The sequence below is a fragment of the Sebastes fasciatus genome, chromosome 13 (genome assembly GCF_043250625.1).
Source record: "Sebastes fasciatus isolate fSebFas1 chromosome 13, fSebFas1.pri, whole genome shotgun sequence".
In the NCBI taxonomy this organism is placed as follows: Eukaryota; Metazoa; Chordata; class Actinopteri; order Perciformes; family Sebastidae; genus Sebastes; species Sebastes fasciatus.
In genome coordinates this window covers 8,689,128-8,704,508 of record NC_133807.1, presented here as the reverse complement: position 1 = coordinate 8,704,508, position 15,381 = coordinate 8,689,128, and the positions used below count along the sequence as shown (strand labels likewise).

The 15,381-nt window shown below is 39.2% G+C and overlaps 1 protein-coding gene across 4 annotated transcripts in view; it reads right to left on the bottom strand.

Moving 5' to 3' along the window:
- Window positions 1–15,381, bottom strand: part of clec16a (C-type lectin domain containing 16A) — a 49,061-nt gene that overhangs the window by 10,892 nt on the left and 22,788 nt on the right. For all 4 annotated transcript variants that reach the window (XM_074655249.1, XM_074655248.1, XM_074655250.1 and 1 more), the window contains 6 exons: window positions 14,611–14,730; window positions 13,994–14,103; window positions 11,999–12,043; window positions 8,129–8,179; window positions 7,897–8,025; window positions 7,294–7,414 (listed from right to left, as the gene is read on the bottom strand). In XM_074655249.1, the coding sequence (XP_074511350.1) occupies window positions 7,294–7,414; window positions 7,897–8,025; window positions 8,129–8,179; window positions 11,999–12,043; window positions 13,994–14,103; window positions 14,611–14,730 (576 nt within the window). The remainder of the gene's footprint in view (window positions 1–7,293; window positions 7,415–7,896; window positions 8,026–8,128; window positions 8,180–11,998; window positions 12,044–13,993; window positions 14,104–14,610; window positions 14,731–15,381) is intronic.

The window sequence follows — 15,381 nt, the reverse complement described above, 5'->3', positions numbered from 1 at the left end:
TACATGATTCTGTATGACGTGGGATATATTGTATAAAGCTGGACGGATGTAATGTTACTTGAAGTTTTTGATGTGTCTGTGTCCATGCATACATGCTGTACCAAGATCTCTGGCGTCAGATTTGCATTATGAACTTATATATTCAAGTCAGGACAACTGATGCTCATCGAGTTTGTTCTATTAGTCATCGTAGTGAAGTACAAGTTTTCCACATCAAGCACTAAACACAAAGTACAGCTGAGTCTGACCATCACTTTCTTATTGTACAACAGAATTTAGATTAAAGATTTTTTTATGCCAAAGGTCGCTGATTAAAACAATGAAGCTTCAACAAACACAAGTTGTCAGATGATCACTTGCTAAAACGTTACACTGAAGACACAAACGCAGTTAATGGTTATTTCACTGGAACATACTTAATCACTAATGCCAAACCACATAAAAGGAGGACACTGTGGCTTTCACAGCTGACTTCTGTTTTATATTACCAATGTAATTAAGACCAAACAATGATTCATCTTCTTTAGAAATATGTTGCCACTTGCTTCCTGAAATGAGTCTTACTACTAAAACACTGATTATTCAGCTGTTTACCAACTAAAGGTATAAACTGTGTTTTACAGTTCAGCTGTTGTGTCCACTCAGCTGTTCAGTACAGACATCTATACAGACGCACACAGTTGGTCACAACAGATAGACTGCTACACACACTTAAAGGCCAGACAAGACTTTCTCCCACATGTCTAGCAGGACGATGAAGAAATGATGAGCCCACACCTTCAGTTTACCATAACACCTACTGACAAAGCGAACTGATGATGACCTGATTTGACACGACTAGTTTTGTTTTTAATATCACCCACCACCACTGTCACTGGCTCTAAATGTAACCTGGTAACACCGCACTGACGTACAGCCCCCCCGATGAGCTCCTCCTCCTCCTCTTGCAGAGTCTCACTCATCATGTCCCTTCCACGTTATAGTATTCATGCTCTCTGCTTCCTCAATTTCTATTCTCAAGAATCCTGACCAAGTCATCCTTAAACCGATACGTGACTAATGTTATACATGTGAAATTGAGAACAACACAAGTTGTTCATTTAAGTACAGTAGTATGTTTGCTCTGGGCAGGGGTGGAACAAGTATTCAGATCTTTTACTTGAGTAAAAGTATCAATACTACAGTGTAAAAATACTCTACAAATAAAAGTCCTGCGTTCAAAATCGTACTTACTTAAAAGTACAAAAGTATTAGCATCAAAATATACTTAAAGTATCAAAAGTAAAAGTACTCATTATGCAGAATGGCCCATTTCAGTTTAATGTTGCAGTCAATTTTAATAACACTTTATACTGCTGGGTGGCTTAACCTACAATAATATAGTATAACCTATTAGTTTACTTTTATTTTGTATAGACAATCTAAATTTGCAAAGAAACTAACATTTTTAAATGAATGTAGAGGAGAAAAAAAGTACAATATCTCCTTCTGAAATGCAGTGGAGGAGAAGTAGAAAGTACCATAAAATGGAAATACTCAAGTAAAGTACAAGTACCTCAAAATTGTACTTAAGTACAGTACTTAAATATACTTAGTTACATTCCATCACTGGCTCTAGAGGAACACAGCTGTTGATCAACTGGTGACTAGTCATTTAAAGCACACGTGGCCTTCTGGTTATACGACTTTCTCTCTTACCAATATTAAAAGATCAACGGGGGTTACCAGGAACTTGACTTTACCCACTGAAACAGTGACAAGGGAAAAGCACCTGCAGCTGGAGAGGTAGTCCCCGATTTACTTTAAACAGCAAAATGGTCAGAGACATTAGGGGAAGTTTGACAGCTTGAATCCCCTGACCAGCTGCGAAAAAAAAAACTCCCACCCCCAACATCTAGTAAACTTCTGACTACGTAGGGTGGGGGTGGGTCAAATTTTTAAAATTTCATAGACGACTAGTCGTCTCTATCCAGTAATGTTTTTGGGCTCATTGAAACAGTGACGGTTTCAACCACCGGATTTGTTTTGAAAGTACTTTCACACCAAACAGACAAATTGCAGGGAAGCACCTCACTATGAAACATTTGGTGTCAAGTATGTTTCCATGTATTATTCAATGGAGATTCCTTCCCCCCTCACAGGAGACATTGGCAGACATTAGGCGTGTTTCTATGCAATTATCAGCCAAATTTTAAGCGAATTTCTGAAATGTCGCAAAAAAAATTAGGTGCGTTTCCATCGAACTGGTTTGGAGCGAATGAACTCGGCTACTGGGTAGTTTGGTCAGAAGTTGGTGCTATAGGCTACGCATGACTGTAATCTGCCAATGAACAGAGTAGAAGAAGGAGAGGCTACGAACCAGAAACAAAGCAAGTCGGCTTGGCCATCTAACCATCTACGATAGAAAAGTTTTAATTGTTCTTTCATGTCAGCTAATATTGGACATGTTTCATATTGTCCGGAGACAAAGACAAGCATTCGCACGTTATGGGAATATCCGAGAAGACACCGTCAGCGTAAACAGCTGATCAGTTAAATGTTCGCTACGTCAGAATTGATTCGGCGAAGGCATTTCCATAACCTAGCGCATCAACTCTCTTTCGATAAAGGCAAAAAAACAGTTCAAGCGAGCGTAAACGTTTTTTTTCCGCAATTGAGGAAGTTTTATCAAATTTTGCCGTTTCCATGCAGCTTTTCTAATGCAGTACTTAAAATGTGCATTAAAATATGTGAATGGAAACACAGCTGGTGTTTCAGTGACTGAAGGCATATGGCTGTCATGGGTTACATTTTTCAGGCCAGTTTTGCAAGGTTTACATCACTAATCATTCAGGAAATGTGTTGCGGATGCTCTTTATTGCATACGTTCTTCTGAGTTCATCATAAATTTGGTTAAGAAGAAAGACACCCTCTGTTCTCCCTTTTTTTTTTTTTAAAACTACAACCAAAGTACCATTGAGCAAGTTATGACTTAAGCTGATCAGTAAAAAGCACCAGACGTCAGTCAAGTGAGAACCGCTGCCAGCCTCAACTGTCTGTATGTGTTAAACACTCCCTGTCCCAGCAAGTATTCCCAACATAACCTAACTATAACCTGCCAGGTTGCACAAACATTGCTGAAGGTAGACAATGGAGGCACTGTATTCACTGGTATGAGAGAAAAACCCCCACCAAAAAAACACGTGACTGAGTTCTAAGCTTCAGGTCTCTTCAGCATTTCATCTTCAAGAGAAACCTGGTCACACTTGGGCACGTTCATCAGAAATATATCACACATAATATCAGTATCGTCACATTCTTAAAAAGTGACTTCTCGAACAATTGTGCCAATTCGTGACTCATCGTCATCGACTAGTGTCTTTGCATGCTCCTGTGATTCACACATGTATGTGGTCAGGAGTAGGTACACTTCTTTAAGCACACTTTCGGTACAGTTTCCGTTGATGGGCATGCAACACGACCTTCCACTTACAAGACCATCTCTGAAACCATCAAGGCTACTTCTCCAATGACACAATGTACAGGTAGAGACTTTAGCAAATGTTCTGTGATTCAACAGCTACCCGGGGATGTGGTGAAATGGAGGCGGTGGCAGCATAATGGTCAGAAAAAGGAAATTGTGGGTGGAAAGTTGCAGCTTTAAATCCCCCAACCCATGAGGAAAAAAACCCTCCCTCTCTTCACAATTACTCTGTAAGAGTGTGTTCTTAGTCAACCATCCTGCTTAAATAGAAGTGACAGTGACTTAGTAAAAAAGAAAAAGGAACAAAGGAGTGAACCCAATGTGGGTTTTAAAAAAAAAATATACATAGGTAGAGTTAAATGCCAGACATATAATCATAATTACTGAAAAAAGATTATTTAAAATGATCTTATCGAGTGACTGGCAAGATTACTGGAAGTAATTTCTCACCTGATATGATAGATATGATATATGATCTTAAACTCTTTTACAGACATTATGGTTTATGAAAACAGTCACAGTTTCAACCACTGAATTAAGATTTGAAAGTAAAGCTGCAGGAAGACATCTGGTTTCAATAGGTATGTTTCCATCTATTAGTCAAGATGATTTTTTTGAGATACCCACCCCCCCTCCCAAAAGAGGGAACTTCGAATTAGGTTTGTTTCCATCACCAGGGCTTGGGGAGATAAAATAGGACTCATGAAAGTTGACCTTTCACCACAAAACAACTTTCAAGAATTAAAACTAGGTCAGTTATTGATCACAGCTATTTATGACTGTTTCATGTCATCTGAAGACACATATGAATAAAAAAATCATATATGATATAATATTCTGATGTAGAAAACAAATGGCAACACAACCACGACACATCTACAGAAAGCATCTCAGTATCTGAAGACATTCTGAAGACATTCAGATACTGAGAAGCTTTCTGTCATTTGTTTGATCCATTTATCAGGCCACTTCTGTCAGGTTTTAAATCTTTTATCGTTCAGCAAATGTCGTTTCCAAAAAGTACCGAAACTGCAGCTCAGTCATCACAGATGATATGATAACCCTGAAAGGCCATGACTACCCAGATTTGCCACAGACGGTACAGTCATCGCTGCTAGGTAGACGCCCCAGTGGAATTTACAATGAACTCTTCTCTTTGTGTACAATTCTAAGAAGTGATATTAATACTACTCCTACCACCATTTCAATCATTTGAAATCACACATAAGATTACGTGTATATATTGTGGGTGAAAAGAAAACCAACTTGGTTACTTGTACAGTGGTGCAGGTGATATTATCTTTCACAAAAAGTGTGTAATTTTCTTAAATATTCACCCTTACAATCGTTGCTACTGATGTGTACAGACCAGAAGAGATGGTGCGAAGAAAGTGTGAAAGAGGAAAAGCAAACAGATAGAGGAAAAAGAGACTTTCTTTGCTTGCATCATAAGATAAACCTAATATAGATACTACAGTATATGACGTACTGGGGAATTTGTGCGGAACCTTACTTTCTTTCTGAGATGATCTGCTTATCAAAATAAACTTAAAATAAAAAAAGGGAATAGGCTCATTTCAAAGAAGAGAGATGGCCTTCCTGTCTGCTCTTCAACTCTCAGAGTGAGAGCCATGAGTCAGATAGTATATATAATCTATTCTGTCATTGTGATTCTTTTAGTGATATTGAAATGATTAAGTTGCACAGGGCAATAATAAACATACTATAAACAGTAATATAAATGTGTCAAACATGTCAACTACCCCTGGATATCCTTTATCTACAGTATATGCCCACTTATTCAGAGACTAACCTGAAGACAGTGTGGCTGCTCTTGGTGGGTCCACAGAATTCGGCTGAATTACACAATAACTAAGGGGAACAGTGTTATGACAGCGTTATTATGTGCAGCCGTTTGTACGTCCTTCATGTGTTCCTAGAAAATGTTATCTTAATATTTGATGGTGATTATTTTGAGATGGTTTGTAGCATAACACTCAGTTCCCAGTAAACGATCAAAGAGCAGTTCTGATTATATTCTCTCAAAGCCAGTAGAGATCTTGTAGACACAAAACCTCAGTTTAGGTCTCCTGAAGATTAGAAGATGAAAAGTGCAAGACTGCAGGCTGCAAAACATTTTTGCTGCTGCTCTACATCATCCTGCTTAATGTCATTTTATTTTCTCAGCATTCATACTATTTCAAGAGTTGGAAAACCAGGGCATCTGTACTGGATTGAAGTTAGTTGTACAGCTGTTCCTAATAAACTGGTAACTGTGTGTAAATTGAGTTTTTTTAAACTGATAAAAAGGCAAACATTAGCAGAGAAACAGTGTTCTGTCATTTGGCTTTGCCTGACATTGACATTGTCCATGACTATGCCATGTTATTCCTGAAGGAGCAGGGAGAGATGTTGGGAAATAACAGCTCCTGATGACAGTTAAGGTTAAACTCAGGAAATATGACTGTCCTTTTTGTTTTTGTCCTTTTTTTCTACTTTCATTTATATAGTTATACATCTTTAATCATACTGGTAATTGTTGTGGTTGTGTTTGTTGTTACCTCTAGCTTCCTTTCTCTCCCAACCTGTTTCCATACTGTCCCTCAAAGCAACAGTTTTGCAATTTTATAGACTGTATACCCAATATATACTTGGGCGAGCAACCCTAGTACAGCCATAGACTTTATATAAGAAGTGGACGTAGTCACCGTGACGTCACCCATTGGTTTGTGGACTGCCGTTTTGAAGTCTCGATTTTGGCATATTGGCTGTCATTTGCAACCAGAAGTGACACGAGAGGGTGGAGCTAAGTACAACTGAACGCTGAATAAGATATTTTTAGTCGACCAAAAACCAGAGGAGTCACCTCCCGCTGGCTATTAGAAAGAATGCAAATTTAAGGCACTTCAGCATTGGCTTCACTTTTCAGAACCAGAGGTTGCCGTCTACGTCCGGCCCATATGTGAGAAACACTGATTCTAAAATGACCTTTTAAGCACACAAACTTCAACAACAACTCTTAGTAAGTAGCTGAGTTGCAGCCTACTTTTAGTTACGGAGAAGTGCTATAAGGTCGTGCTGGCCAAAATTCACATATTTATTTGTATTGTTAAATGTAGTCACAACTTTGGTACTAAAAACGCATGCATGCAAATGTCAGCAAAAAAAAAAGATGTACAGATTTTCAGAGATTGTGCACAGAGTGTGTGTGTGACATTGTCATCAGTCCTGTTCACATTACTGTGTAGTACTTGTGATATCCTGCAAGGCAGAGCTAACCGCATGCTAGTTTCCATAACATCATCTACACACCTGTGTACAGTAAGAGAAGACTGTTCAGGTTATCTCAGTGTGTGGGAAGCTGCGCGCATACATACTTGTTGTGAATGTGTCAGTATGCTCGTCTCTGACGTTGTGGTTGTGAATGTTTGCATATGCATGTGTCCGGGTATTGTGAAGACTGCACTCACACGTCTGTGTTGTAGAGCTAATGCCGTCTTTTGCAGAGAGAGAACTACTGATGTGTGTCAGACATTTATGCAGTATAGTAGATTGATGGAGGTTTACTTGGGGAAATTGTAAATTGTTTTCTCCTGTTCTTGCAGTTAAAGAGGCAAATGTCTGTAATTTTCTTTCTTTGACCTTCTTCTGTTATACCTTTATTGCAATAATTAGACTTAATTTAGTCTTTTATGGTGTCCCACCCTGAAGTTTGACTCCCAAAAGTCTAAAAATGATGAATATAAGAACGTCAGCTGTCCTGTAGCATGTGGTCTGGGTTTTGTAAAGTACGCAGTATGCCTCTGTTTCTCTGTGTGTGTGTGTCTTACTGAGGTCTAAGACGTCGTCTGTCTTGATAAGGTCTTCAGGTCTGGTCAGAGGCAGCTGTGTCTCAGGTTCTCCCTGAAGCTGAAGCGATAAGGACCGCAACATGAAGAACACTCGGATCGCCTGTGCGGAGAGCGGAGAGGACACAAACACAAACAGTTAAGAGGTGTCATGTTAAAATCGACCGCGACTGAAAGTTACCACAAACCAATAAAAAGAACTTAAGAATGGCAGCGCTCCATAAAATCCTATTAGAGAACAATAGGTGCATAAATCATACAATGTTTTTATCGCTGTCAGAATCAGGCTAATCCATGTTATCTTTCATCTGAGCTTTGGAGTGCTGCCATTGTGGTGGCGTTTGCTTGCGGCATGGTTACGAAACACAAAATCAAAAGAATGTAACATGAGGTACATACATGTGTTACAGTATAATTACACGGGTATTTAAAAGTGTCACCTATATTTACGTAAAGTGCCCCTAGGCCTCACGAGGAAACGCATATTTCAACTATAAGACCTGACTTCCCAGGAATCTAACAACTTGTTGTATTTGAGAGACATTCATTTCAAACTCAAGTGCGATGTGGACTGAGCTCAAGTACCCTGTGTGTCTTCTCCACGTCTCCACAGGGCAGTCTCTTGACAAAGTCGATGCCAGTCAGAGGGGTACCGGTGGGTGGCAGCAGCACTGAGGCGTCCATCATTAGATACTCCACATTCAGCGGTTTACTCTGCAACATACACACGTGCGTGAGTACAGACAAGCCCACGTACAGCACCCACACACACAAAAACCCACAAAACAAATGTCTTATCAAATGAAGGCCGACTAACCGTCATGCTCCTGTATTCGTCCTCAAACATGTCCAGAAAGATCTCCTCGCCCTGTGATGACATGATAAAAATGGAAGCTAGTTAAAAACAAGGCAGATAATGTGTGGACTAAACTCAGTGAAAGGTCAGCTGTAAAAATGTCAAATGCAATCACACAATACAAATCTGTATATATGCATAAAAGCAGAAATATGCCAATGCATCTTTTGTGTCTAATTATACAGCTCTATGTACACATTGTTCTGAATTATAAACACATCTTACTTATCATGCATGCATACCCACTCCTCTACTCATTTTCTTGTTTTGGCCTCATCCTGGAACAGTGTCAAAGCAGCCACTGCTAAAAACCCCATTTACACACGGTTCTATATTGTAAGCCAAACTGGAATGTTTTTATGTTGGTGCATAGATTTTTGTTATTTGATAATGAGAGTAGAGATACAGAGACGAAACATGGAAATTGAGATATGGTCCCCTAGGCCACTATAGTCGGGTGTCCACCAAGAAGTTCCATGTAATTTAAGTCCCGGGACTACTTTTCAAGGAGCTAAAAAGTTACTTAAGCCCTCTGTTGTCTGGGTTTCCATAGCGGTCTAAAGACCTGCAAAGATCAGGTTAAATTAGTCAGCTGACGTTTGAAAAAGCAACATGACATGGGACGAGGGCTGCTGGTAGTCACTGCGGTAAACGCACTCTGCAGCCTTCAGTTCAGTGTGTCCGTCTGTTTCATTTAAAAGACACGTTAAAAAATAAACGTTTTTGTCTCACTGCAACAATATTTACTGCTGCATAGTATTTACTGATGTAATGTTGGATGTAATGAATGAAATGCGGAGGGGGGAAATTAAACTAAGAGCATCTGTCTCCACAGTAAATGATCTGTTGAGTGTTTGATGGTTTTTTATTTGTGCTTTAGAACGTAACCACCATGACACACTCAGAAAATAACTTTTTTGTTCTCTCCTTCTACTGCTCGCCCTCTCCGCTTGCTCATGCAATCTCTCTCTCTCTTTTTCTCTCTTTTTTTTAAAATAAGTTGGGAAACCGAGAGCAGAGCCTAACTTTACATTTAATGTCATAAAAAAAAGAGAAATGCTCTCCCCTCGTCCTAAATCGATACTAGAGTACTTCCTTGTTTTATGAATGAAGCAGCATGTTAGTTGAAGCAGCGCCTGTGTGTGTTTTACCACTCAGCACCCGTCATCCCTGCAAACCCCACCCAGAAAGTTCCTGTACTTTCAGAAAGTACCACGACCAGGGCCTTTTTTTGGGGTTAACATGTCCCCAGAACTTAATTTAGACCCTGGTCCCTGTGGTCAAAACACAATGAGTTCCTCAAAAGGTTCCTAGTTCTGGGGAGAAGTTCTTGTAGTTGAAATCGGGGTAAGGATACCTTGTAATGTTTTACAATTGCAGGAGTTATTTCCACTAAAATCAGATTTTTGCTTATATCGGAATTATAGTGTATATTGTAATTATTCACATTCATGCCCTATTATGGTCTTGAAATGTAAACCTATTTACTCTCATTAATCATGAGTGCCAGTAGAAAGAAGAATGTTAAAGCACACATGTATAAATTCTTGGTTAAAACTGATAATACTTAACAAGCTACCCATTGTTTAGACAGGGGCGAAGAGAGAGGGGGCGAAATGCGGAAATGGCCACAGGTCGGATTAGAACCCGGGCCGCCGCGGTTAGGACTCAGCCTTGTTATATGGGCGCCCGCTCTACCAACTGAGCTATCGGGGCGCCCAATATTACTTGCCAATTCATGTTTTTGTTCTCTTTACCACTTGGTCATATGATGTGACTCATATTCCATGTCAATATCCTATCCCCAGCTGACTCAAGTCTGTGGGTGCAGAGTGTAGACACAGCATATGGAAGTGTACACACTCTCACGACACGTTCTAATCAGTATTTCCTGTGAGGATAAATAATGCTGTTTTACCACATTCTTCCACCGTTGCACGCAACAGACCAGTGACTTTTTGAACAAGGACCGTTGCTTATCTGGGGATATGAAACTGTCGCAGGCCCTCCTCTTCCACACGTGACACTACCAGCGCTGTGCACAAATTCTTTTCATCTGCTGCGTGTTCCAGCATATCACCCAGATAAATGATTACGAGAGAGGGAGAGGAATTCGTACATGACGTCCCATCAACAAAATGATGTTGTGAACCAAAACAGGAAATGCTGGACAGATAAGATAAGTTGGACATGCACAGTTGAGCGTCCAAGCATCTAGGACAGTGATTGTTTATATGTTTATATGATACGCATATACTCATCATCAGCTCAGTGTGTTCATCTAACCATACACTGACATGTCTCAGCTAAAATATTCCACTCATTCAAGTGAAAATGGAAACTACCACAGCTGGAAGTGTTGTTAATCAAGGCAAAATGAAACCAAATAACAAATGAATAAACCAGAAAATCAGATGTTTCACATTTAAAATTATATTTTTGCTAATTCCTTCTTTTCTTTTACAAATTTATTATCCACTATGTTTATCAATTCAAGAACATTTTCATTGTTTGAGTGACACAGTACTTCAGTTATAAAAGTGTTCTTGTATTGGTGAATGCGGTGCAAAATGGAATCGTAATCATATGGTTTGATATAAAAAAAAATATGAATTCAATGAGTAAAGATCAACATTATGAAGCCTTTAAGATATTCTAATTACTCCCCAATTTACACATTCAATGTTTTCACCTGTTTCATGTCAGATTAATCATAGTTTTATTATTTAACCCAAATATACTTTAATAAAAAAACATTTCATTAAATAAGATTGATCATTCAAACTTGTTGTTTCCACTTCCTAGAGAAAGCAGCTATATTGTTTCACTGTGATGCGGATCAATATTTTTTGTATACTGTAGATGTTTGAGAGGAAATATGAGTTAAAGCAGGATTTGAAAACCATTTTAAACTTTTATCTTAACCTGCTGAGAGTACCAGGTTTTAACAAAGAGTTTGCTAACAAAAGAGCAACCAGTATTTCTAAGAAATGACCATATTTCTTCATCAGGAAGCCTCTTTCTGTTAGTGGTTATGTTTTGAGTATATGCTGAAATAGTTCATGTTTCCTCCTCTCTTTGTCCGTGATGATCCACGTGGTTGATCTTTACTCTTGTGACTGATTCCTAAACTGATATCCAAAGACACTCAAAGAGAAACTGAAAGCATTTCACCTATGACTAAACATGATGTTATATAGTATACATAGGGAACGCTTTCAGTTTTACCTAGTGCACCTTCAGAGAAATGGTTTCAGTTATAATAAGTGGATACACTCAAACACAAGCAGCCAAAAGACACTTAACGGGTAGATTGTGATTCAGTTTCAGTTCTAACATGCATCTCACGAAGAACTGGTTGAACGTCGGTTTACTTGTCTGGCTCTTTTTAATCTTTTGTTTTTTGCTTTATTATTCTCCCTAAATTATTGTTTTCTGTGTCCCAGCAACTGTCTCTGTCTGGGCAGCCAGAACAGAAAAAAAGATTTTCATGGTATGACTGTCAACTGAAATCCCATTGTGCTACAGTAATCAGCAGAATGCAAAATATTTTGCATTAATATAATTTGCTGGACAGTGTCAGTCTGCTTGTCTGAGTGGGTTTCCAGCTGTTGCCTAACTTGTCCTTTCTTCTTCTGTTTTTGTGTTTATATACAGTATATATGTGTGGGTAGATGGGAGAGAAGCACTTATTTATGTAGGTTAGTGGTGCATATGTGTGTGCAGTGGGTAGATAAGTGTCTGGTTATCTTAAAGAGAGAGAGCGTGTGTGTGTGTGTGTGTGTGTGTGTGTGTGTGTGTGCGTGTGCGTGTGTTACTGTGCACACTCACTTTGTAGAATCTCCGCAGTAAATGCAGACTTTCTTCTCTAGCACCCTGCAAACACAAACATGAAGTATAAACAGTGTGACACTGAACCATCATTCATGTGAAACACATGCAGAAGTAACACATCTTCAAACGATGAACACTTAAGAAACAAATTGCCAGAAATTTGAATTATAAAAATGCACAATCAATCAATCCCTGCATTATTTGAGGAGCTTTTCTTAAGGGGATTTCTAGTCCCTTAAGAAAATGGACAATGCAGAAGAATGACATGCATTTTACCAATCACTGCAATTATCCACATAAAATAATACAACCTTATGACCCCATATCAAATAAAATCTTGACCTCGACAAACCAAATTACCTGCAAAAACCATTAAAACCTAACAGACTTTCTTACTTCCTAAATCACCTTCCCTGGTCATCGCTCCTCAACAAGGTTCACGACTACAAATCTCTACAAAACTATTTTCAACCTGAGTTTTGGGACACAATAATCACAAAATAACTTGTGAGATAGTGGTGTGATTGATAAAATGAGGATGCATTTTATACTGTATTAGTTTTAATTATTCACATACTGGTAAAAAGAGGAATAAAATACACTGAAATGCTCCAGTGCTCCATTCAAAACAAACAAATGGTGCAACAGTCTGTTAAGTACTGTACTACTTAACATAATCACCTATTATTGTGTATCTACCGTCTACTGGCTGTTTCTGAGAAAGGGTGACACTTAATTGAAATCGGATCTGATTTACTGCTGCTGTTTAATAAACAATGATGTCACTTCTGTGCTGTGTTGTGCAAGGCCATTTCCTTTAACAGCAATAAATGCTTCCCTGGTTTACCCGTTCACATCAAATGTCAGAGAGCCAGAGGAAAGATAGTTAAGTGCAGTCAGTGTTCTTCCTGCAGTGACACTAGATTCGGTAATCCTTTGTGTTATTAGCACTGAGTAAACTAAACCTGGACAGTTGAGCCTGTTTTCTTGTCAGAGATTAGCAACATGACTAGTCAGCTATTTCCCAACAGCAGGAAGGAAATAGAATGAGCAGGGTCTGGGCCAACTTATCATAACATCAACAGAATTATTATTGTTTTAAGGTCAGTAAAGTCAGTTATCTGGCATTGTGACGCCACAACATAACAAATAATTAAGCAAAATAAACTTTGACTAAAAATAATGATCATAGTTCCTAGAAAAACCCGTCAACACTAACATTTCAGCAAAAGGAGCACTTTCGCAATTGAAAGGCTCTCTTCATTAAAGTTAAACTGCGTCAGTGGTGGGAAATTCTTCAAGCAGAAACCCCCAGTGATGTTAAACTGACTGATATCATGAGTAGGTGAAACCGGGCCCTGAAAAATGACCATGGTTTCAATTCACTTTTAAATTCAGTCAGATCAGACGGTGAATTTATTTTTTTTTTAAACTGAAATCCCGACAAAAAAAAATATCACAGAAGCACAACTACTTCCTCTAACTCCCGTGAATAAAGAGAAGAGGACTGCAGAGAAAGAGAGGGTGTGGAGGATTACCCTGAATTTAGTGAGGAGGAAATAAAAAAATTCTCAGAAGGACAAGGAAGAAAAATGGAGTTCTGTGCAAACAGGACAGGTAGCAGGAAATAGAGGGAGAGAGGAAGAGGAGGAGGATAAATGAGGAGGAGGAGAAGACAGTTAATGAGTCAGATGTGAGGTTTGGGAAGAGGGTTGGAGGAGAGGAAGAGGGTGGTCTGGCATGTCCCTGCTGAAAAATGTCTTTGGTAATAACCACAAAACCCTGCAGCTTTCTGAGGAAGTGATACAATTAAATGTAAAGAGGTTGTTTTACTGCTATGGAAGATCCAACTTCCCACCAGCCTGCTCTGACAGTCTTGTATATGTGTGTTTGTGGGAATATTGATTCTCTCTGTGTGTGTGTGTGTGTGTGTGATATGTTGACAGGGCCGTATGTATGAGTACAGCATGTACATGTTTGTGTGTGCTGTACCTCCAGGCAGGCCAGATGCACGTCTTTGATTAAACAGTGGTTTCCAGACAGCACGGACTGCTTTAATAACAGGCAGGTCAGCTCCAGTGTAGCTAGACGCACTCTACCATCTACACAAACACACAAGAGAAATATATGAATGAGTTAACATACTGTAGTTCCATTTTGGCTCAACGAGGCAGAGTTTAACGTGGAATAATGTGTAGAATGTCTAATATACAATTGATGGACCAAAAAGTGTCCGGAACATGAAATGTACACGTGGTTTTTGAGCTACACGTCTAACAACATATTCTACATTTCCATTCACTTGTGAAGAACTTCTCATAATAAATGTGTTTGTACAGAAAGTGTTCATGCTCTTGTGTTCCTGCTAGGAAAAATGCAAATAAAATAAATCACAAAAAAATAATATTTCTTTAGGCGTGGAACAGGACACGTTAAGTTGTTCATTTCATATTCATCTCACAGCTGTGTACAGTAATGGATATTCAAACTGGAATACGACTGAAGGCTTGTATTAGTAATTTAGAGAACTAAAGATATGAAAAATGTTATGATTTCAAAGACAGGTGATTGTGTGTGTGTGTGTGTGTGTGTGTGTGTGTGTGTGTTACCTGGCTGTGCTGCCTGGCTTATAACTCTGATCAGTCTCTCTACCAGCACCAGGCTGTAGGAGCTCTTCTCCTGGTCAGGAACTGGCAGCTGCAGACGCTCCAGAAGATCTCGATTTATACCTATAGACGGACGGACGGGCGGATCAGGTTAGGAAATAGTTGCATGCAGATTTAGTGGCGTAAACATGAACACTGTGATGTCGTAGGCTTGTTGAAAGATTGTGATAGTACACTGTCTTGTCTCCAGTGCTGTGTCTACTCAAAAATAACCTGAGGTGTGAGGTCATTTCAAATCAACCTGGATTTTGAAATTACGGTATATTTCAATCTGGCGTATTTCCCATTAAAGTGCCCATTGGGACTCTGTGGATCATGCTAACTTTGCACACGCCGTTTGGGAAACGAGGACTCACACAAAACAAGGTATATTGCCGTTTTAGAGAGGGGCTTTATAGTCCTAATTCTTTATTGCATTATACAGGGAGGTTTTAGTATTATTTAGTCTACTCATTGATATAAATGTGGTAGACCAAATAATAGAAACGCCTGTCACTATAACACAACTGAACAGTTGCTGAACACTTACTGCGTGACGGACGTGACGCGCCACAAAGCCCAGTTGGTATCAACTTTTTTTCAGTGCTCCAATGACACGGTGAAGTGTCTACCAAGCATGTGTTTTAGTTTCACCCTGTTACGTCACATCTAAAAAAAAGGCTGTTAGCCAGTTCTACATCAACGAGCGCTTGAGCAACACTTCAACGGCGGCTC